At 37.8% G+C, this 24,691-nt stretch overlaps 1 protein-coding gene across 1 annotated transcript in view; it reads left to right on the forward strand.

Moving 5' to 3' along the window:
- Positions 1–24,691, forward strand: part of LOC118766054 — a 96,891-nt gene that overhangs the window by 36,633 nt on the left and 35,567 nt on the right. The window contains exons 2-7 of the mRNA XM_036509208.1: positions 2,531–2,633; positions 5,918–6,022; positions 9,583–9,726; positions 14,045–14,212; positions 15,477–15,658; positions 19,899–19,989. Of these exons, the coding sequence (XP_036365101.1) occupies positions 2,543–2,633; positions 5,918–6,022; positions 9,583–9,726; positions 14,045–14,212; positions 15,477–15,658; positions 19,899–19,989 (781 nt within the window). The 5' untranslated portion in view covers positions 2,531–2,542. The remainder of the gene's footprint in view (positions 1–2,530; positions 2,634–5,917; positions 6,023–9,582; positions 9,727–14,044; positions 14,213–15,476; positions 15,659–19,898; positions 19,990–24,691) is intronic.

The raw sequence follows: 24,691 nt of genomic DNA on the forward strand, positions 1-24,691 counted from the left end.
CATGGTGGCTACTTTCTTCTGCACCACCTTTCACTCTTCTTTCAGTGCTGTCTTAACAACGGTGCTACATCAGAGCAGTGGAAAACTGCTAGTGTCATTTCTCTGTCCAAAAATGGTGACCGCACCTCGCCTGTCAACTACGTCCAGTCAGTCTTACTTGTTGCATTGTCAAACTGATAGAATCCTGTGTCAGAGAGACACTCTGGAACTTCTGGAATTCTCACAATCTTATCCGGCCCTCGCATTTTTTATTTATCCCTAAGTCCAGCTGCTGTGATCAACTTATCGAATTTCTTGAAGACATCACCCGGGTCACTGATGGTGGTTCATGGGTGGATGTTGTTTACCTTGATTCTGCTAAAACTTTTAATTCTGTGCCACACAAAAACTTATGGCAAAACTCTCTGCAATGGGTGTGAAGATGATCTTTTTAACTGGTTGTAGTTCTTCATTCTCAGCCGAAAACAGGTTGTCACAGTTCTAGGACAGCATTTTTCACCCTATGAGATGTCATCTGGTGTACCGCAGGGATCTGTTTTTGGTCCCTTTTTGTTTGCTGCATGCATTAATGACATCGATGCCAACTTAATGCCACAGTGCTGAAATATGCAGATGACATCAAACTGTACCTTGAGATAATAAGGACAGATCCTGAACACTATAGATCTTTCTTGCAATTGGACCTGGAGAAATGCAATAATGGATCACGGACTGGCAACTCAAACTGGCTGTGGACAAGTGTACCACCGTGCATTTTGGGAGGAAAAACTCAACGTCCACACTCTCTCTACAACAATAATACCAAGAAATCTTCTTGTGAACGTGACCTGGGCATTAATGTCAGCAGCAATTTGCGCTGGACAAAACACATCTCTAAAATTGTCAAGAAGGTTGAGAGAATGAACACAGCTAACAACCTAAACTTTAGCCACTGGACTACATAAAAACGACTCCTGTCCCATCAGACATTAAATTTGAAGTGCCTTGATTATAATTAAACATGTTCACTCAACCGTGTCAGCCTCCTTTTTAGGCGCATAATATACTATTACGTGACACTAACGCATGAATGTAGCGGGAAACATATAAAAGGTTATAAACTCAATCATGAATTCATTCTCTACAAACATTTGAAAGAAAACATTCAGAGTATTGATCGTTTGGACATGTTCAGTCAACCGTGTCAACTTTAACTTACGACGCCAATCATTACCACTTGATACTAACACAAGGACTTAGGGGGAACCTGCAACAATTTCTAAGACCCGTCATGTGACTATCCTCTACCAATAAAATCCTATTCAAAACATATACTAATTTGAGCCATGAACACTGCAGAAAAAGGGCAAGCTTCAAACACTAGTAAGAAGCAAAACAGCTGAGACATAATCCACGTATTCCTATTTGAACTTTTTGAAAATCAGTGTAAACTGTGAAATCGGTAGGCGTTCCTGTGTAATAAAAAGTTTGCTTGCCAACCACATGGGTCTGGACTCAGTCTCACTACGTAGCAACCAACTTGGGTAATTGTTTTCTGCTATAACTTCCGGACAACCAAATCATTGTGAATGGATCTGATTGACAGAAACTGAAAGAAGTCCGCCGTATATATATATATATATATTATATATATATATATATAATATATATATATATATATATATATAGAGAGAGAGAGAGAAGAGAGAGAGAGGTTATGAGAGGTAATGGTGTTCAGCATGTGTATATATTAAACTTTTTCTTTTTCAGAATGAGATAAAAAAAAACCAAGGCTGTGAAGATTTTAGAACATTTATAAATGGTCTTACAGCTATTTCCGGGATAATTTTTATATCCCTTCATCGGAGACGGTGTGAGAAAATAGTTAAGCAATAGTTAATTTAGATAAGATATGAAATAGAGAGTGAAGTGGAGGAATGAAAATAAATGTGAGACATGCATTTGGATATTGCATTTGTAGATCCCTTATTTAGGCAGAATGGTATACGTATAAGATTCCAATACCCTGTGAGTAAATTCCAATAGTATTTAAAATTGGTCATTTCAAGTATAGAGTTTGTACACGGTACTACTGAATCGAGGGTTTATTTAAAGTGACCTAAAAGTAGGGACTGTATTTTTAAGGTCAAATCGAAAACAAGAAGAGAGGAATAAAGAAAAATGAAAAAAGAAAAGAAAAAAGAAAAGCAAGGAGAGAGATAATAAAGAGATGAAGAGAAGGACAGTGTACCAGTTAGTGGTCAGTCAAGATAAATTGATAGTAGGAATAGGGAGGTGAGGGTGATAGAGAGAGAAAGATATGAGAGTATAAAAAGATGATAGGGTAAAGAGTAAAGGAGTGTCAGATAGAAGGAACGGGGGTGATAGAGAGAAAGAGAGAGAGGTATAATAGTGTAAAAAGAAATGGAGTGTCAGGTATGTAGTGATAGAGTCAAAGTAGACGCTTCCTCGTTGACTTGGCAATTTGTGAATATGTTGAAAGGACATGGGTAATCAAAGTAATATTGATGTTATCGCTTTTCTTACATAGGGTGGAGACACCATGGCACCGAAATACAGGCAGAAAATCATCAATGAAACATTCCTACACCTAATATTCATAATATTACCAATTTACACATGTGGAGGTGGAGGTACATATTTTATTTACTTTATCCTTTGGTGTGTGTATATGGGTGTGTGCTTGTATGGGGTGTCCAGCGAACGTGTCATATATATATATATATATATATATATATATATATATATATACATATATATATATATATATATATATAATATATATATATATATTATATATATATATATATATATATATATATATATATATATATATATACATACATATTTATATATATATATATATATATACATATATATATATATATATATATATATATATATATATACACACATATATATACATATACGAGATCTGATCAATAAGTATCCGGACTGTTGCCATAGTAACAAAGCTAAAGCATGCAGAATAAAGCTGCTTAGCACAGTTTGACCTTCAACTCTACTGTCCATGCACACTAAGTTTTAATGTTCAACTTCACTTCTCTTGTTTACAGCAGTGCTTGGAATTAACGTGTGTAACGTGTGATCATCGCATTGACCATGACGGAGAAAGTTGAGCAGAGAATCTGCATCAAATTTTGTCAAAAGCATGGTGATACCTGCTCAGAGGGTTACGCAAAGTTTTCAAAAAATTTTCATAGTTTTCGACACGATCAAGGGGATCTTGTGCAACTGAAGGCCGTGCATCTTTCTGGTCAGCTGAAAGCAGTTTTGACACAAACTTGGCAGGCACGCGTCTCATACCCAAATCTTCAATGATAATGGACTGAACTGAACCGTAACTAATCTGCACATCCTCTGATAACTCCCGGGTGGTGAATCGACGATTTCCATCGCAGCTGCATGTACATCTGAGATGTTTTTCTCAATTCTGTTGGTTACGAGTCTTCCAGAACATTTGTCACCACTGACATTTTTTCGGCCATCATGGAAACGTCTGATCCACTCGTACATGCGTGTGCGACTAATACACTCCTCTTCAGACACTTTCTGTAACTTTGCGTAACCCTCTGAACAGGTACCACCATGACAACTTTTTTCTGCCATGGTCAATGCGACGATCACACGTTACACACGTTACTTCCAAGTACTGCTGTAAACAAGAGGAGTGAGCTAGCACGTTAACACTTCTCATCTTATATGAGGAACACCGAATGATTTTATGCAATACCTGCCTGATAAGAAACTCATGTCCCTGGCGATGGACCTGATTGACTTTGTGGTATCGTTTTCAATCATGGCCTGGATCTCACCAGGTGTTCTTTTCTTATCAGAACGATCAGAGTGAGTTTTCCGAACTGACATACCTTTGTAATCACCATTAGACTCATCCAACTCTTTCCGAATCCTCTGCACTGTTCTCAGATTGACACCCAAACACTCTGAAATGTTCGTATTGGAGCTTCTGGCGCGAATGCCAAGCAGTACATCATGTCGTTTCCGAATTTCTGGCCGAGTGGATTGCGTCATGGGGTTGTTTTTCCCATAGAAGCTGCCCAACTGACCCTACTTTATCATGTAGTCGTTAAAATCAAAAACAATGTGCATACATGAAGTTAAAAATATAGAATGGCGACAATTTACCCATCGCACCCAGATACGTATGTATGCATATACATGTGTATATTATGTCTGTATATATGTTTGTATATCTGTGTATATGTATGGGTGTGTGTGTGTGCATAATTACATTATACACGCATGCACACACACACACACACACACACACAAGGGTCGGCTGAAAAGTTCACACACCGGCCAAGATAGTATCATAGAATGTGACCATGTGAGATTTATCTTACCACATTGTCCTCCTTGTGACCCATGCACTTCTTTCATTAGTGTTGCAGTGACTGGATCCCGTTTGTTCAAGAAGCTTTCATCCTATTGGTAAAAAAGTCGAAACACCAGATATGGCATCATCATAATTGCGAAACTGGTTCCCAGAAAAGTATTTTCTTCTGTCGGAAAACTAGTCAAATGGGACCACATCAGAAAGCCACAATCACGCACTGCAGCCATTGAAACGAAAACTGTGCATGCTGGAGATTGTCTTGGTGAAAAAAGACTCCTTTCATCAGTTTTCCTGGACGTTTGGTCTTAATTGCTTTTCGTAACTGCCTCAGCAAGTTGGTATAGTACTCTCCATTGATGATGTGGCCATTTGGAAGATAGTCAATAAACACAATGCCTTTTGCATTCCAAAACCTGAGGCCATCACTTTCCTTGTCGGTTAAACGGCCTTGGCCTTCTTTGGAGCAGATGAGGAGGAGTGTTTCCACTGCATGGATTGTCTCTTTGCCTCTGATTCAAAGTGATGAATCCAACACTCATTCTAGATAAGTAACCGTTAAAGGAAACGAGTTGGATCTACCCCAAACAATGTCAGATTTTTCGTTGAAAAACCAGGTGCGCTTTTGATCAGGTGCCAGAAGACAAAGCACCCACCGAGCAGGAGCCTTAGACAGGCCAAGTTCATTGCGCAGAACACTTTCAAATCTTTCACGGGATATGCTAATAGCATTTGCTATTGATTTATAGTCAATCGCCTGTCATCCATCAGCATATTCTGAACACGATCAATGTTTACTTCGGTGGTGGTGCTTATCTTCAACAGTCTCCCTTCCCCTCATAAATTCAGCTGCCCCCTATTGCACTGTTGATAAAGCTTGAGTATCATCACCTAATGTAGCAACCATGTCAGCATGAAATTCCTTGGGGGATAAACCGTTTTACTTTTGCAGGTATTTGATAACAGGACGATGCAAAATTTTGTCCATTTTTAAGAGAGGTTGCTACTAGTTACAGTTGAAGTCTTCTTTGAACAGTCTGATGTCAGTTTACATGGGAAGAAACAATGTAGTTATTAATAAGGAGATTTGAAAAATTAATGCATGCAAAATCTCATGCTTTTAAGATTACTGCTTCATAGTCAGCTTCACTTTCAGCCAGCCTTCGTGTTTGTGTGTGTATACAAGCACACGCACATACATACATACACACATACACACATACACACACATGCACATACACACACACACACATATATAAAATGTTACATCTAATCTCAGCTGTTCGACAACTTAAGGATGATCCCCCTGAAACATATTTCTGGCGTAATTAGCAGAATGAATGGATCACAGGGAGAATTAATTATGCGGAATACAATATTACCTGATTTTCTTTCTATTTCTTTGAAATGTTTATACAAACTCTCTCTCCCCATCCCTCTTTCTCTCCCCCACTCTCTCTTTCTCTCTTTCTCTCTATCTCTCACACAAAATAAATACGTGCAATTCATACCATACCTATGAGTTTATATTTTTGTCTGCAGGATCTACTACAACTACTTTGAACACTGATCCTTTTGTCGACCGCGGCCAGCTTTTCAGTAATTTAAAGAAGGAGTCATTCATTATACAATCTGTGGATATAATGAGTAAGTAACCTTCGTTTTCTACTTTTATCGATATTCTTTATTAGTCTTTTAAAAAATGCCATCAATAAATTCCTTCATCGAAGGTCGCATGTTTAACCATGACTCGTGATAGACACAGCTACATCTCCAGACGTGGAAGATCACATGATTTAACCATTAATCATAGCACATATATCTATATCCCGAATCGAAAATTGAGCAGAGTGACTACATGAATTCCAATATAGTTTAAGAAAAATAAAAGCAAGACAGCATATGAATAAATACAGAAAAGATGAAAAGACAAGAGTTAAATATCAAAGTGGAAGCGCCTAGAGCCGAATGGTGTCCAAGGATTTGAGATGAAGAAGCTGAGAAAGCTCCATGGATACCAGGACAGCCGGATAGGTGTTTAGAAGAAGGCTCAGTACCCACCTGGATGATAACAGGAAGACATTGTTATGTATCAAGAAACTTGGAAAGAGTAACGTTGTATCCAAATTTCTACCAATAACGTGTCTTCCGCTAATGTGTAAACTATTGTTAGGTGTTTTGGCAGATGAATTGTATGGGTACGTAGAAAAATGTGGGCTGCTACCGACTGAGCAGAACCAGTGTCGAAAGAGAATCCAGAGGACAGATGAACATCTGTTAATTAACAAGCTAATAATAACAAAAACTGCAAGAGAAGGCACACAATTTTCAGAATAGCATTGATTGCTTATCGTAAAGTATCTATGGCACCGCACTCATGGATTACAAGAACTATGGAAATGTCTGGAGTAATAGAAAACATGAGGTTCCTTATATGGAGCAGTATAAAATATTGGAGAACTGAATTGAGAGCAGGGAATCGGGTATTAGGATAAGTGAAGATTAGGAGAGGAATCTTCCAGGGGGATAGTGTATTCCCATTGATCTTTGTGCTGAGAATATTTCCCTTGAGTGAAAAACCGCGAAATGCGGTGTTAGGAAGTGGCAAAGAAAAAAATTAATCTTTTGCTATTCATGGATGATTTGTAGTTGTTCACAAAAAGTATGAGAGAATTAGACAGTCCATTCAGTGCGGATTTTCTCAAATGATATCAAGATGGAGTTTGGACTTTCAAAAAATGAGCTGTGAGGGTGATGAAATGAGGAAAGTTTGTCAGAAAAGAAGGCATATGTATGTCAAAGGTTGAAATGCTGAAGTCAGTTGAACCTAAATCCAAATATAAATATCCGGGAATACTTGAGGCAAATGGAATTAAGCCTGATCATATGAAAGAAAAAATAAAGAAAGAGTATCTACGGTGGTAGAGAAAGATATTGGATTGAAAGTTGAACGCTAGAAATATAATTTCCGCAAAAACTTGCGTGCAGTTGCAGTGGCTCGGTATGGCACTGGAATTCTGAAACAAAATGAGTTGGTCAAGAAGACAAGAAAAGTCCTAACCATGCATAAAGTCCATCATCTACGTGCAGACATTGATCGTTTATACATGAAGGGAGAAAATAGTGGCATGGAACTAATAAATGTGGAAGACTGAGTACATATTGAGCATAAGAACTTGCTAAGATATCTAACCCAAAGTAAAGAAAACTTGCTAATGGTATATTGAAAGCAGGAAGAAGGAAAATAACAAAGAAGTACAAGAAGGGCATGAAGAATTTCTACTCAACAAGAAACTATACAATCAGTTGCTGGAGAACATAAGTGGGACTGGCTGAAGAAAGGAACACTTGAAAAGGAGGCTGCCAGCAGTATAATTGCTGCACAAAACCAAGCTTTGGTCAGAAATTGGAGGAAATTTAGAAATGAGGAAGTGTCTCCTTTTTACCGAATTTTCAATGGATTTGACAAAATTACTACCCAGATATAACTGAATTGTCGACTTTCACAAAACCAAAATAAGTTGTGGCGATATGTTGAGGTAGCAAAAGTGTTGCTTTGGAAACTGAAAAGTGGAGCTTAAGGACTTGAGTGAATGAATGTGTTCAGCTGATGAATTGTTTGCTTTTAGACTGGCATTACGAAAGGTATGTTTGTGAGTGGGTTAATAGTGACTCCATTGTAGGATCTAGTGGTGGATCCTGTTGTTACTATGTACGGATAGTAAAACGTATGTATTGAAATATCACTAATTGATCTGACATCATCGTATGTATTTAAAACATCACTAATTAATCTGACATCATTATCACAACTTATATTATATATAATACACGTCGTGCTGAATTCGAGGAAAGCAAGCTAAAATAATTTTTTTTAAATTCGTTATTTCTATATTGAATCAATTTCGGGTGCTTGTAAGTATTTCATTTATTTCTTGTGTTTTCTACTGAAGAGGGAAAAGTCCATAGGATTAATCCCGAAATTGATTCAATATAGAAATAACGAATTTAAAAAAAATTCTTTTAGCTTGCTTTCCTCGATTTCAGCACGACGTGTATTTATAAGTGAATGTATATTGAAATGTGGTGATTGACGATATAAAGTCTGTTCTCAGCATATTGGCATAGAAATATGTTTTCCTTTGCCCTTGTTTATAAATTATTTATAACTTCAACCTTTGAAGGTATTTTAATATACTGCCACTTTTGATGAAATTTTTTCTGGAAAAGTTTATCCTATATTAGAAGTATATATATATATATATATATATATATATATGTACTGTTGTCTGGGGAGAGTCATTTTCTTTTAGTGTCTTATAATTTCACACACTCACCGGTAATATTTCCGCTCATTTCCTTCTTTATTTTTCTAAAATTTTCGTTGCGTCTTGCAACCTTTTCAGTAATTTTGATTCTCTTCTTTTGAGTCAGAACTATTGAAAAGGTTGCAAGACGTAACGAAAGCTTTTGAAAAATAAAGAAGGAAATGAATGGAAATTTTACCGATGAGTGTGTGAAATTATAAGGCGCTAAAAGAGAATGACTCTCCCCAGACACAACAGAATATGCTTCAACACAAGAACTCACATAAAAGATCTTGCTAACCAAATCCGAAAACGGTACCCAACCTCTACCGCCACACTCAGCCTAGCCAACACACCACTTGCTTTCCCCACTCTCGCCTTCCCCACCTCCCAACACCATCACACCACACACCACACACCACTACACCATACACCACCATACCACACAACACATCACATCCCACTAGCACTGACCACTTTCCAGCCCCACAGCCTCACACCTACACATACACACACCCACACACGTCAAGGTCACAAGCCCTCTTCCACACGCACATACATACTCTCTTATACACACGCACGGGGGATCACCACTACTTTATTATCTCTCCTTCTTCCGAGCTCCTCTTCTTCCTAACACTACTTTATTATCTCCTCTTCTTCCTAGCTCTCCTGTGTGACTCTTCTGTCCGGCATTCGCCTGATAGATCGCTAGCCACTACATATTCTTTATTTTCTCTCCTTGTTTCTTTCTGTGGGAGAACGTAGGCCCGAAACGTTAAAGACTTTTTCATTTCCTGAGCGTTAAACTAATACATCTGTTTGTTGTCTACACCACCTGTCTTCGTCTTTTGTTTTTTTTTTTGTGAATTTTCCATATATATATATATTCTTTTACAGATGGACAACCAGAGAATATTTACTTCGAGGTGATGTATAACGTATATTATATTGGAATTACGACTGATAATGAAAACCTCTTTCAGAATCTCGACGCCACAGAAAGATTGTCGCAGCTGGTGAAACAACGTAACATTTCAGTTAGTAAGTTAATTATCATAACGTTTTCATGCTAATTCCGGTCTGCTAAAATGGCTGACATCTCTCATTTGCAAATATATAGTTTATATTATGTATACTCAATAAAGAAACCTCTAAGTGGTTACTCGATTTGTATGGAGCAGCAAGCGAATTTTATTCAAATCACATTCTGTTACGTTAAGAAAAGACGGAATCATTGCTTAAGAATGTACTAGCTATAAAAAATGACGAGATAAACTATTTTGAAATACCTTTCGGTCATGGATCTGATTGATTACACCTAACCTAAGACCAACAACAAACGGTAGAGACAAGGACAAAGATGACTACACTATCTGTATGCTCTGGCACCAAATATTCAGATTATAAGAGCAACATTCACAATATCAGGGTGGGGAAATCAATTCTTTGTATTACTATATAGATAGAGCACAACAACAACAACAATGATAATAATACTTTGCAGCAAGTATGGACTTGACAGAACAAAAAATTGGTACGACCACAAAACTGAAGACATTGTCGAAAATAGAAATGCAAAGATCCTATGGGATTTTATGATTCAGTGCAACCATGAGATTGAGAATAGGAAGCCGGACATAGTCTTAATTGAGAAAGAAAATAAACTATGCTGGATCATAGATATAGCATGTTATATCTATGATCCAGCATAGGGACTCGGCAACTGGAAACTGAACACATCGTTTCCGGTGTATAAAGCCTATAGACATTCTAGTTAAACGGTACCAGACTGGTGAGATCGTGAACAATCGTTAGTGCGGCACTCCGAAGAGCGTCACAAGATAGAATGGTTAGACTTAGAAAATAGTTGTATAAAAGAAATAGTTATATAAAAGAAATAGTTGTATAAAAATAAACAGGCGGTGTTAGTGATTAAACTAGAAAAAGTGATTAGGAAATACACCGCAACCGATGTGTTAGTGGTGATATTGGCCTTTGACCGTTTCTTTAAAGCAGAACACGAAGGTCTCGTTGTCAGAGCTAAGGTACATGTTCTAAGATTGGAAGGAACAAAAACTGTCTGATAGGCTCGAAGTGGCAGAAACACGATGTAACAAAAATAAAAACTACATTTCAGTTTTTCGCGGACCAAAACGGATGCTTGCCTTTTGATTTCAAAGTATACAGCTTTTCAGCGACGCTTTGCTCAACTTGTCGAGGTGACTAACAGAATGGAGACGGTGATGGACTTTACTGCCTACCGCAAATCTCAACGGAAAATGCAGCCCGTTTCGAAAAGTCCGTAACATTAGCCGAGATATGAAATGTGATAATAGTTTTATGAAGCGGAGATTGCATAGTTTGAATATCTACCCGACAAGTTTTACACTTGGCAGCACAACGAATGTATTCACAGCTCTGTATCTCGAGGAATGGTGACACTGCTGAGGAAGGGGGAAAATATAATAAATAATTTCTGGCGTATAACTCTTTTGGCCAAGGTGTCAGCAAAGCACTTTGCGTTTTTCATCGATTCTTTAGAGAGGTTTTGGTGACGCTGTGATCAACTTGGATCAGAGCCCAAGATGGCTTTCCTCAAAGTATCCGGTTTTGACTCTGTCTTTAGAGGCTGGATCTCTTCTACGCTTAGCGGTATTTGGTCAGATAAAACAACAAGATAGTCATTAGATATTTCTCTTCAATGACAGCTAATACAATGTCAGCACTTCCATAGCGATAGTTTATCTCGAACCGTCAACGAACCCCTGTAGTATTACGAGGCCAGGAATACATGGAAATTATACAGTAGCCCGGCTCAAACGTCCTCCAGAACAGATAAACCTGTTGATTTTTGTCGACACCAAGAGACTCCTTGAGAACGTCGTCGCTCTTGACTGTCACCAACACTCTATAGAACACTAACGTGGATCTTCTACCGATTGCATTGTCCAACTGGTAGAAGGCTGTGAACCAATTCTCTACTCACTGGTTACTGACAAAAAATGTAGTACCTGACTAGTAGGACATAGATAGTGGAAGTGTAGGCACTCCATTCCGGAGAGATGGAGGTCAAGCAGTAATATATGACAAAAGCTCTTAGCCCATTTCTGGGTGAGATTGGCCTCTCTAGTCATCCTTTCGTCCCAGCTCTTCTCGAAGTAGAGATCTGGACCAAACCAAGTACCCCAGCAATTTAATGAGTCCGTCCATCCAGTGACCTACGATGCTCTCTAGGATCCGAGATGCAGGTCCACAAATATTTTTAGTTGATCTTTATTTCTGCTACCTCGTAGTTATTTAGAGCGATGCCGAATCATACGATGAGCTTGGTATCCAATACTGTTCCGGTGATGCCGTCCGCGTATGCTGAAGGAGATGTTCCACATCCTGGTTCACTTGAGATACCCTCTCAATATCTCCAGTGCCCGTAGTAGCGGTTCATGAGTCAGCACACAGAGAAGTGATAAGTAGATATAGCTTTTACAGATCGAACGTATGATACAGAATAGTTCCGATATGTGGATAATTTCTTTAACCACCGGGCAGATGTCGCTGAACTTTACAGCGAACCAATTACGGAAGATGTGACCGTCGCCGTGAGGACGGCAGCCAAGTGTTGGAAATAAGAGGGAGTTTCCCAAATGATGATGGAAACTCCAACTCACGAGCTTGAGCGGGCTACTTCAGGGTTTCCCTTAAGGAACCCCACACAGAGGAGGGATTTGGTAAACAAGATGCCAACAGAAGAATAAAATTAAGGCAAGTGGCAATCTTTTCTTTTTTCACTTTCTACTAACATGGCAGATTTAAAAGTAGGTTTATAAATGCACGTAGCGTATGGTTGCCCTGGAAGTAGGGGTGCCTGCACAATGACTTCGGGTCACCAGCTAATGATTTCCGACATATGCACTTCGGCACCCATTTATGCTGACTTTGAGATCCCTGAGCCGAGCTGGAATGGGGTTGTTTCGGAAAGGATTAAGGATTGAGAATCAGCTGTTCTTCCCAGATTTGAGCTTTAAGGTAGAGGTTCTGAATATGAACAGTAGTAAAGGGGGTGCCTTCAGATTAGTACCTGTCAACACCCGACAGTGGTGGAGCTAGAAGATTTCTCCAGGCCTCTATTAGTTTTCTTCAGAACATCCCATTCTTTTTTCATGGGCGATTGGAACGCCATCTTGGATGCATTTTTGGATTCTGTGGGACAAGTTAATTGGTGAAAGGAGTACAATGACCACGCAAACCTGATCAAACGTTTCCTAGCATCTGACAAGTACCAGTTAGATTCCCCAAATACACCAATGTGGACAGGGACAGCATCCGGTTATCCAGATTCTGTCTAGACAGAGTAATCTGTAGGCTAGCAAATAGGTACAGTATAGGTGGTTCACAGTTGAAAGTGGTTAATCGTACAGACCATAAATTTGTTATTTGTATAGTCGATCTAGAAAATGAACGTGTCTTTCCCGGCTTGTCAAGTTTACAAAAAACGGAGTTAATGATGTAGTTAAGTGGGAGTTGACGGGGACAATCATCAACAATCGATGGAAGCTGGCCCTACAAAGGCTGTTAGATTAGAGCAGATAAGGTGTAGTATGGAAATAAGGACAGAGATTTCTGTTTGTTCATGGGTCCGGGCGCTATGTGACAACAAAGCCACGATTCGGTCTTTGCCAGATCGGGAGTGGTACTACTTGGCTCTAGGAGATGAGTGCGGCTTTTCAGAAGCACTTAGAGCATCTTCATGGGGAGGGTGGTGACTGGAGACGAGGATGGACTTTATCACTACCTCAACGACTTGTTGCGGATCTCGGGTGGGGATGAGAAGTTTTGTGGAATACGGTTGAAGCTTATGAAATTCGGGAAGTGATGGCTGGCTGCACGAGTGAGAAGTCACTGATGCTGGATGGTCTGTCCTGCGATCTTTATTTCCATATCCCAGACGTGTTCGGGAGCCTTTTGACACATGTCTACTGCAACTGGAAGCAGAATGGGAGAATCTCCAGTCCTGTGAAATGAGATGTGGCGGGGCTGCAAAGAAAGGAGGCGAACAATGGTGGTGCTTGAGAGATTTTGATAATTTCCGGTTCGTAACTCAGCTAAATGCGAAGTTCAAGTTTTGGGCCAAGGTTTTACCTATATGGTTAACACTTATTGTCTATTCTCAGACTAGTGATGCACAGACATGCGCCATCCCAACCTCCATTTTACATCATAGAAAGAATGGATAAGTAATCTGGCATGAGTGCAAGCCCTGATCAATTTAGTAGAAAGGATTATTAATGACTTACTTCATCCCTTAAAATTGCTGGCCTTGCACCAAAATTTGAAGCCATTATTGTTGTTGTTTACTTGGCAGATATATCAGTTTACAATACAGAAGAAGAAACAGAATACATGTGTGCAACAATACAACTGAAAACCAACGATGTTAAGTGTGCCGATGGAGTTGTAGGCCATAGGTTGATTATATCACCTGCCAATGTATATTTCACGTTGATTGTTTACGGTATGCGCTCTTTGTATGGTAAGTAAACCAATTCGTTTTCGGTAACGATTTGTATGAATATTTTAGGTTTTTGACTACTTTACTACATTACACTATCCAAAATCTTGTGGACAAAGCTTGACTAAAATTAGGAGCCAAAATTTCTTTAAACCGTACTATATCGTATTAAATGTGAAAAAGGATATATTAGATAAAGAAACCCAAGAGAGATACCCAAATTGAAAAATACCCCTATTTTAAATTAAAAAAGGGGATGCATTTTATATTTGATCAAATACTCCTATTTGATAAACACCTCTATAATCAGATAGGGGTATTTGATAATATTATCAAAATTCAGCTCGATCAGACACTGACCTAGGGTTGAACAACAAGACGGGGACATTGGACTATATTTCCATATGAGTCATTGGACTGCAACCATGTTAGAACGCTGCTATGAAGGGTTTTAGTCGAACAATTCGACCTCTGTACTTATTTTTAAAACTGGTATTTATTTATTATCATTATTTTTTTACTCTAGGCACAAGGCCCAAAATTTGGGGGGAGGAGGTCGACCCCACTACGAAACTGGTACTTAATTTATCGACCCCAAAAGGATAAAAGGCAAAATAGACATCAGCGGAATTTGAACTCAGAACGTAAAGACAGATGAAATACCTATTTCTTTATTACCCACAAGGGGCTAAACATAGAAGGGACAAACAAGGACAGACATAGGTATTAAGTCGATTACATCGACCCCAGTGCGTAACTGGTACTTAATTTATCGACCCCGAAAGGATGAAAGGCAAGATCGACCTCGGCGGAATTTGAACTCACAACGTAACGACAGACGAAATACGGCTACGCATTTCACCCGGCGTGCTAACGTTTCTGCCAGCTCGCCGCCTTTAAGTCTGGTATTTATGCTATGAGATCACCATGTCGCGCACATATGGTTGTGATGCATGTGCCTGGTGTACCCTTATCAGACGAGTAGTCATGAGCTTTGTATATTTTACCCCAGTGTCACTTTGATGGCATGCACTGACCTTTCACTCAATAATAATGGTTGCAGAAGCCAGCAATTTCGGAGGATGAGCTAAGTCCAGTGTTCAATTGGTACTTGTTTTGCCACCATGCCATCTTGTGGAATCAAAATATTAAGAATGTCTTCTCGTCATTGAGAAACTTTACTCTTTTTTCTTCTTATTACCTTTTTAAATGCTTTCTTTATGTAATGTGTAAATATTAACTTGGAGATGCTATATAGTTGTAACATATCTCTATATTTCTACAGATATAAAAGCGAAATTTAGCCACCACATAGAAAATGGTACATATCCGATGAAATGGGTAGAATCGGGGAATCCGTCGTCAAGGGTGAGGAACGTTACCTTGAATAATGAATATAGGATAAGTGGCTTGCAGTTGCACAAACAGTACAACATTAAAGTACAGACATGTGATATAAATATAAAGGTGAGTTAGTCTTTCATGTTAATTTCAGCATCACATTAAGTTTCAAACCGGAGATAGATATAGGAGTCAGCGGGTCAGCCTCTGTATGGTTTCAGGGCTTGCTACAACTACGAGCCAATCCTCATAAATCACACCAGACAGTCTTAAATAATAAAAGGAGACAGATAAAGTGATCCTACACACACCTAAAATGGCGATTTTCACGACAGCAGCACTTTTGATCATAGAACCTGATGTATCATGATAGACCTGAGGCACAACCTTATACATACATACATACATACATACATACATACATACATACCTGCATACATGTTTCTGAGTATGTATGTATATATGTATGTATGTATCTATATATATGTGTGTATGTGTGTATGTGTCTATGTGTGTGTGTATGTATATATATATATATCGCCTGTCTTTACGTTCTGAGTTCAGATTTGCTTTTCATCGTTTCGGGGTCGATAAATTAAGTACCAGTTGCGTAATGGGGTCGATCTAATCGACTGGCCCCCTCCCCAAAAGTTTCGGGCCTGTACCTAGAGTAGAAAAGAATACTGAAGGAAATCAAACGAAATTTATACTGAATAAAATATATCATACAAGCAAATGTTGTACAAATTTGGAACACAAAACAATAAACATTTTCAAAGATATGAATGAAATATTAATTTTTGAACGTTACAAAAATATGTACACCCTAAAGGAAATTTACTATTTTCGATATTCCACCCCCCCCTTTTTTTTAACTAAATTAAGATATTGCTGCTAATCTCAATTCTAATAAATTATTTTTCTTGGCATTTTTGCAACGACCATTGTTATTGCATCTGCAGGAATTCTGATTTGTGTACCATGGTGAAAATCTTTATTGTGATTAAAATGGCACGAAAAGGAAAAGAATTGTCTTCCGATTTGAAGAAAATTATTTTTGATTTGCACAAGAATGGTTTAGGATACAAGTTAATTAGCAAACGAATACATAAATATTGTAAACACAGTTGCCAAAGTAATCCAGAAGTACAAAGCTACTGGATGGCTAAGCAATAAACATCGTCTAAATCATCCTATTTTAATTGCGCGTGATATTCTCAACATACAAAGTTGTGTGATGGACGGCAGGTGTCGTACCGCTTCATCTTTGGCCCAAGAAGTGTCATCTGTTAGTGGAAAGAGTGTATCCACCCAAATAGTTCGCCCAAGTTTGAACCAGTGTGGTCTTCATAGACGCGTTCCTCGTAGACAGCCTCTCCTCACTACCAGACATAAATCAAGTCATCATTCTTTTGCCGAAACCTATGTGAGTAAAGGGAAGGAGTTATGGAATAATTTTTTTTTTCTGACGAAAACTTGGTCTAGGGATGCACTTCAACACTTGGTGGTTAAAAGATGTTGCCGAAGGGCTTATGATGCGACATTCAAAGGCATTTTGGATCGATGTTAAGCCTCTTAAGCCCTGTTTTCGTCTTAGGTACAGGCGGTCTACATCACTGTTTATGTGGAAAGTATGTGTGCTTGTTAGTATTTTTCGGGTTTTCATATCAAAGGTTCGGATCTCATCAAGCATCCAATCAAGCAGTTCAAATGTTGGTATGAATACTGTCACTGCAAACACAGTGTGGGCCACTGTTTTATTGAATGCAGAGTATTCTGAGGTCCAAGTTTTCTTTATTCGGCTCTAATATTCTTTAGTGACAGGTGTTTTGTTACAAGTGCCACTGTAAGATATATTTTCATCCAACCCTAGATACCTGTAACATTTCTCGTCAGATACAGAGGAAACAGTCAAATCATTAATAAAGATGTTACTAGTCTGGTTTATAGTTTTCCATTTTCACAGCCATCTAACATTTATCCTGCCCAAACTCCAATCCTACATCCTTTGAGAATGTTGTAACTAGGTCAAGGCTCTTTTTCATTTCATATATATTCTTTGCATAAAGTTTTAAGTCATCCACAAAGAAAACAGTTTATAATTTTAGTATTTCTGTTTCCTTGTGAACCAGTGAGATATCCTTCAGATTCTTTAACATGAATGACAAGGGGTTTTCAGAAAGTATAAACAGCATCACAGAAGTCTGTCTACTTGGAATATTGCCTTTCCGACACTGTATTCAATTGGTGATAATACAGTCACCCTTTGTGTTTAATTTCAAGATGGTGGCCCACGATGAAGTCAGATCAGCTATGGCTTTGACTATTCTCACTGAAACTTTAGCAAGCTGAAGGGCTTCTAGCATCCATGAGTCGGGAACATAGTCAAAGGCTTTCTTGTAGTCTAGCCACATTGAAACTAGGTTCCTCCTATACTGCCTCACTTCTGACATCGCAGTTTGGTTGATTAACAATTGCTCGGTACATCCCCAGACTCCTTTTTTCCAGCTGCTTGTTCTGCTATGATAATGTTATTTGTTTCACAATAGTCCTGGATAAAGAGGTTTAAAACATGCTGTATAGATTTTATATATTATGTTCTGGCATGCAATTTTTTGCTATGTAGGTGGTTCTGCATTTGAGGATCAGTTTTGTCTCTGCCAGAGCTAACAAGTATGGTATGCTATTATTCCCAATGAAAGCTTGCTGGTACAGATTGATAAGATATGGTCGGTAGAATGTTAGCTTCTTGTACCAATATTCAATAATCAAGTCTCTTCCAGGTGCTTTTCCATTCTGGAGTTTCTGGATCACAGTTGCAAGAGTTTCACCATCAATGTTGTATGTCTTGGATGTAATGCAAGAGCAATAACTTTTTCGGATTTCTTCCAGCCACAGAGCATCTTGGTTAAATTCCTTCTCTTCACTCCAGATTTTCCTCCAGAAGGAGTCTATGTATTCTCGTGCAGGAGCTTCTGTGATATTTATTGCTCCTCCTCTCATGTCTCTGTATACTTTTTCCTGGATGCGGTTAGATTTTTTGTTTATTGTTCGGCTCTCGGTTATTCTCTTCTGATGTCGGAGGTTTTCACTAACAGCTTTTAGCTCTTGCTTGAGGGTAATCAGTTTGCAAGTGAGTGTCCTCTTTTTGCTGTCTCCAAGCATCATTTCTATCTCCTTCTTTACTTTCTGTTGGTGGGACGTATAGTAACTTGCTTGTTTGCATGCAATTAGCATCATTACATGACTGATGGTCTTCCGTAAACCAGCTATCTTTTTCTTTGTCTTCAAAACCCATGATGGTACTTTCTTTGTTATTTCGGTTTTGTTTACTTTTTTAATATCATTAATGTACTGTTTTATAGTAGTAGCCAGAGCATATAGACAGGCATTAATCTGCCAGTATGTGGGTTAATCACACTGTTGTAAATACTTATCACCAATTTCGTTAACAGCTTTTAATACCGTATCTGGTGTTTTTTTATTTACTTACTTTAGTAGAGAATACTCTCTCTTCGAGAGAGCCCTCCAAAGCCAAAGTTACTTTTTCTCGGAAAATTTCAGTAAGGGCACATTTCACTGGCATATAATCCTGACTACCACTACTACTACAATAATCGTTGCGATTGCGCCTGCTATTTACCATAGTCGTAGTAGGGGGGCAGTGGTCAGTTACTTGAGCCAATAATGTAGTTTGGCTAGCAGGCACTGTAGAATCTTTTGGAATGTCGCTAGCTGCGAAACCACGTGGTAGCCTTATATCATTCACGTCTTCGCTTTTGTTTATAGAGTTGGGAAGAAGGTTAATCTTCGATTTCTTTATAAAGTTACAGTTACTATGTATGTATGTACGTATGTATGTATGTATGTATGTATGTATGTATGTATGTATGTATGTATGTATGTATGTATGTATTATGTATGTATGTATGTATGTATGTATGTATGTATGTATGTATGTATGTATGTATGTATGTATGTATATATGTATGTATGTATGTAAATGTATATGTATATACTTATATATGCCGAATCAACACTTCCGATTTGTTAGTTCCCTGCTGATGTCAATCAGTCAAGTTTGATAATTATTCAAAGACAATTAGTGGTCAGATTTTTTATGACATCTTTAAACCATTAGAAGAGTTCGATTGTTCGTCGAAAATTTCCCTCCCGAAAAAAAAGGTGCCAGATTCTAACTTTGGAGAGACCTGCTACAATACAGTCATAGCTAGGAAGCATTTAATCATAGGTCTAGGGTGAAGCAACAACAAACGCAGCAGCAAAAACGACTGCATGAACAACAACTGAAGTTGAGCAGTCAATCAGAGTACCTTTTCCTTTCATACTTTTATCTACTTTTCAGCTCACAATAACGTTCATCCACACACTGTCTGATGGTAAACTGAAAGACTTCAAGGAATTTTCTTATGCGTGCAGCTGGAAAACTTTTGGAGGTATTTTAAAAATTACTATTTCCATGTTATTATTTTTCTATTTATATGCATATTCATTTACGTACATGTTTGCGGTGTTGTATAGAGTTAGATGAACGATAGATTTTTCCCTTGAATGAGACAGCGGCTCAATGTAAGTAACACAAAAGATCTACCGTCTATGACACTTAGGCGGGCAATTAGAGAATATAGAATAGTGTTACACTCTGAAACACAACGAAATTCTGGTAGCAGATTTGAAACCCCGACTCCTGCATAGTTACCGGATCTTGATAAATTTCACCAGATCAGTTTTTAAAACTGTAGTGCTGATGAAGTTTTGCATGCTGAGGATAAAATCTGCATTGGTGATTTTTTCTGAAAATTAATAATAGATACAAGCAGTTAAAGTTTTTTTTAAATTTTAGCCAACCAAAAATGTCTATTGCCGACATATCAGAACTGTTTGTTGTCATTGAAATCAGACAACGAAGATGAAACATTTACGTGGTCCATTGAGGTGTTAGAAATGGCAGACAAATCTTTTTTAAGTCACACCATAAAGTGTAAAAATAAAAAGAACGACACATTATATGATGTAGTTCGGGCTAGTGTATTTTTCATTTATAGAGTCCTAATGCGTTGTATTATGGTGCTAAATTCACAGCGACACAAAATGTTTATCATACATAAAAATAAACATAACGCTGAGCACGTGTTTGTAATTAATACATACAACATGTTTATATTTACATATAATATTATATATAGATTAAAATAGACAATGAAAAAGCAAAACGTATGGCATGACTCGAAAAACATTTAATTTAAAGAGAGAATATAAACATAGTTATGATAAAAAGTTAGTCTCTTACAGCTGTTTCTAGAATAATCAAGCATGTGGATCATGATATTGAGTAAAGATACCATAAGCTGAGTACCCTGCCGTCAGAGAGAAAGATGACAGAAAATATAGAAATCAAGAATATCCTCAATCAAGGATATCAGTAATTTCCAGTTCGTTGGAAAATGAATTAAAAGTTTATGCATTTGATAGTAAAATAGAATAATAAAGCTATTGGTTAGCTAATTATGAATGAAAAACTAATATCCCAACTTCAGAATACGTGGACCGATTGAAAAGTTTATAGACTGGGTAAGACGCTTTCATAGAATGTAACTAAATGAGGTTTATTTTTCAACATAGTCTCCCCTGTCATCCATACACTTCTTCCGTCGGTGTTACAGAGTTCGGATCCCATTGGTGAAGCCTTCATCCTGTTGCTCAAAAAGTCGCAAACAACAAATATGATGTCATCATTGCTGTGATAGTGGTTCACGGCCAAATGTTTTTTAATGTTGAAGAACAGATGATAGTCAGATAGGATCAGATGAATAGAATGGGGAAGGTGATCACCAGTTCAAAGTCACACTCGCATACAGTATCCATTAAAACCAAGGATCTGAATGCTAGAGCATTGTCCTGGTGAAACAAGACTCTTTTCGTCAGTTTTAGTGGCCGTTTGGTTTTTGATAGCCTTTTGTAACTGCCTCAGCAAGTTGGCATATTACTCCCCATTGATGATGTGACCCTTTTGAAGATAGTCAATAAACACAATACCTTTTGCATCCCCCAAAACTAAAGTCATCACCATCCCTGCATATGAAACAACTTTTGCCTTCTTTGGAGTTGGTGAGGAGAGGTGTTTCAATCGCCAGTCATCCATCAGCATGTGGTTAATACGATCAATGTTTTCTTCGGTGGTGGTAGCTGCTTGACGTCCAGACTTTAACGTCTTCAAAACTCTCCCTTTTCCATCTAAATTCAGCTGCCCGCTTTTGCACTGTTCATAAAACTGGAGCGCCATCTAATGTAGCATATCCTTTCAGCATGAATGTCCTTGGGGAATCAAACCCTTTTTTGCAAGTACTTGATAAGACTACGATGCCAAATTTTGTCCATTTTCAAGGGACGTTACTAGTAGCTACATTTGTAGTCTTCTTTGTACAGTCGGATATCAGTTTACCTGGGATGAAACAATGCAGTTATTAATAAGAAGTGATGAAATTAATGCCGGCAAGATTTCACAGCTCTAGGATCACTCCTTTATAGTCAGCCTAATAATCTTGTTTGTGTGTGTGTGTGTGTGCGTTCCTTTTGCGCTCGTGGATATATGTTACGTTGGTTGCATGCCTATCTATAAATGTTTACTTATTGTGTACGTGAGTATGTGTTGTGAATGTGAGTGTAATGGTACGCACGTGTGCGTGCATGTGTGTGTATGCGTGTGTGTGGTATGTGCTTTTTGTGCACGCATGTATATGTGCGTAAAAATTGTATGCGTATGTGTGAATGTGTCTCTGTGTGCAAGTACGCGTGTGTATTTGTGTTTGTAAATATATGTATTTGTTTGCGATTCTTAAAATAAGAATAGCAGGGTTCAATGCGAAATGCTTTGCATTATGCAAATGAGATGCTAAGAGAAAAAAATTCCTGCTTGTCTATATGTCTGTCTCCCTACTTCCATCTCTCTCTGTATTTCAGTTGCGAAAAGTGTGCGATTGCAGGTTGTATTGTGTCCTGAACTGGTTTGCTGTAGACACAATACATGCGTAGCTTTGATTGGTTTTTTTAATGTTCATTATTACTGTTGTACTATAAGTAATATTACATGTGAAGCAATTTTGTGAACCTTCACATAACACAAAACCATCCTTATGTACAAATAATGTCTATCAATCACAGAAAGAAATCAACAAACGCAAATTATGATTTGAATATAACTTTATTTATTACTTTTTTTGCGTGTACGCCTGGCTGAACCATAAACAATATTTACTTCATTATAGGATGGCAAATACATTCTATGAACATAAATATTAATGTTAATAGGAATATGATAAATTCATAATAGAAAGTACATGAATATATGAACATCTCTCGACCTTTAGACATAAATTCAAAATATTAGAGTTGAATACATGGACATTTTAGATATAATCTCTTCTCTCCCTCACACTCTGTCCCTCTGTCCCGCTCTCTATCTATCAACACACATACACCTACACACACACACACACACACACACACACACACTCACACGCACACACATATCAAAACACGACACGTGTAATATGGAATTAGGATATACAAAATATTTCCAGCTTTCTGTTCTGATATGTAATTACTCTGCGAATAGAATTCACTAGAAATTTAAATTACTATGTGTATCTTATTCAAAATAAAACATTTATATACATATATTTGATTACTGCAAATATGCAGATGTGCTTCACGAGGACACAACTTGAAGTAAAACCTTTTATATATACTATTATATATATACATATATATGTGTGTGTTTGTGTATATTTATATATATATATGTATATGCATACATACACACACACATACACACACACACACACACACACACACACACACACACACATATATATATATATATAAATGAGTAGAGATGGTTTTTGGGAGATAAATTTTATTTTAATAATCATGTTTGCTTGCTTTGGTCCTTGATGAGATCTCCAGTACTTGATTTCAGAGGGGCTGACTTGGTTGCGGATAGACCGAGGGCCTTCTTCAAACCAGCATACATCCCACGGATGTCGCCACTGTCAGCAGCTGAATGGATACTCTGACAGATTTCCTGCAAATATCTATTTGCACAGCGTCTGGCAGTCAATTGGGTTTTATTTCTTGCCTTTCTGAGTTCTTCGAGTGACTTTGTAGAAGAATCACTCTTGTATTGCATCAGAGATGCACGCTTTGCTTCGATAACTGGTTCCAGCTCTGAGAGCCCAGCACTGAACCAATCTGGGTTTTGCCTTTCTCTCATGCCGAAAGTATCTATTGATGTTTACAGTGAGTGATTCTGGTATGAATTTCAAGTTTCAAATTGCCGTTTTCAAACTGAAAAATATATGTTTTACTGGTTGATTAAATAGCAAAGAATTTTTTTCTTAAAGTATACACACAAAAACCAGTAACTTCCATGGATTACCCAAGATCCACAAATCAAAAGAAATCCAAGACAACATAAAAGGAAATAATTCAACAAATGGCGAAATTCCGAAACTCAGAGACCTGAACCTACACCTAATCATTGCAAGACCAGCATCCAGCACACAACGCTTAAGCAACTTAATACATATAGTTCTATAACCTTTATGCAAAATGATACCAAGCTTTGTCCGGGACGATATGGACTTTTTAAACTACATACCTAAAAGTGTCCACCAAGAGAAATTCTTGTTAGTAAAACTAGTCTAAACACCAATATCGCACACGACCTAGGAATCGAAGCTATAAATTTCTGGTTAACAAAGCATCCGAATCATATCATGGAAAGATAGTCAAAAGCCTTCATTTTAGAATGATGAAAATAAATATTAGAAAATAATCACTTCTTCGACAACAATTTCTACTTACGAATAAAAGGAACAGCGATGGGAACAAAAGTATTCCCTGACCAAAAACCAAGAAGACTTAGGAATCTTTCACTCGCTTTTAAATAATTTATATACCTCAATAAAATTCACCATGGAACAACACACAAAGGAATTACCATTTTCAGATATACCTTTAATTAAAGAAGATAACACCATAAAAATAGGTCTATTCTACAAACCTACAGACACACGCCAATATTTGAACTTTCATTCCTCCAATCTCTCACATGCCAAAAGAAACATACCCTTTAAT

This window comes from Octopus sinensis, linkage group LG14 (assembly GCF_006345805.1).
Source record: "Octopus sinensis linkage group LG14, ASM634580v1, whole genome shotgun sequence".
NCBI lineage: Eukaryota > Metazoa > Mollusca > Cephalopoda > Octopoda > Octopodidae > Octopus > Octopus sinensis.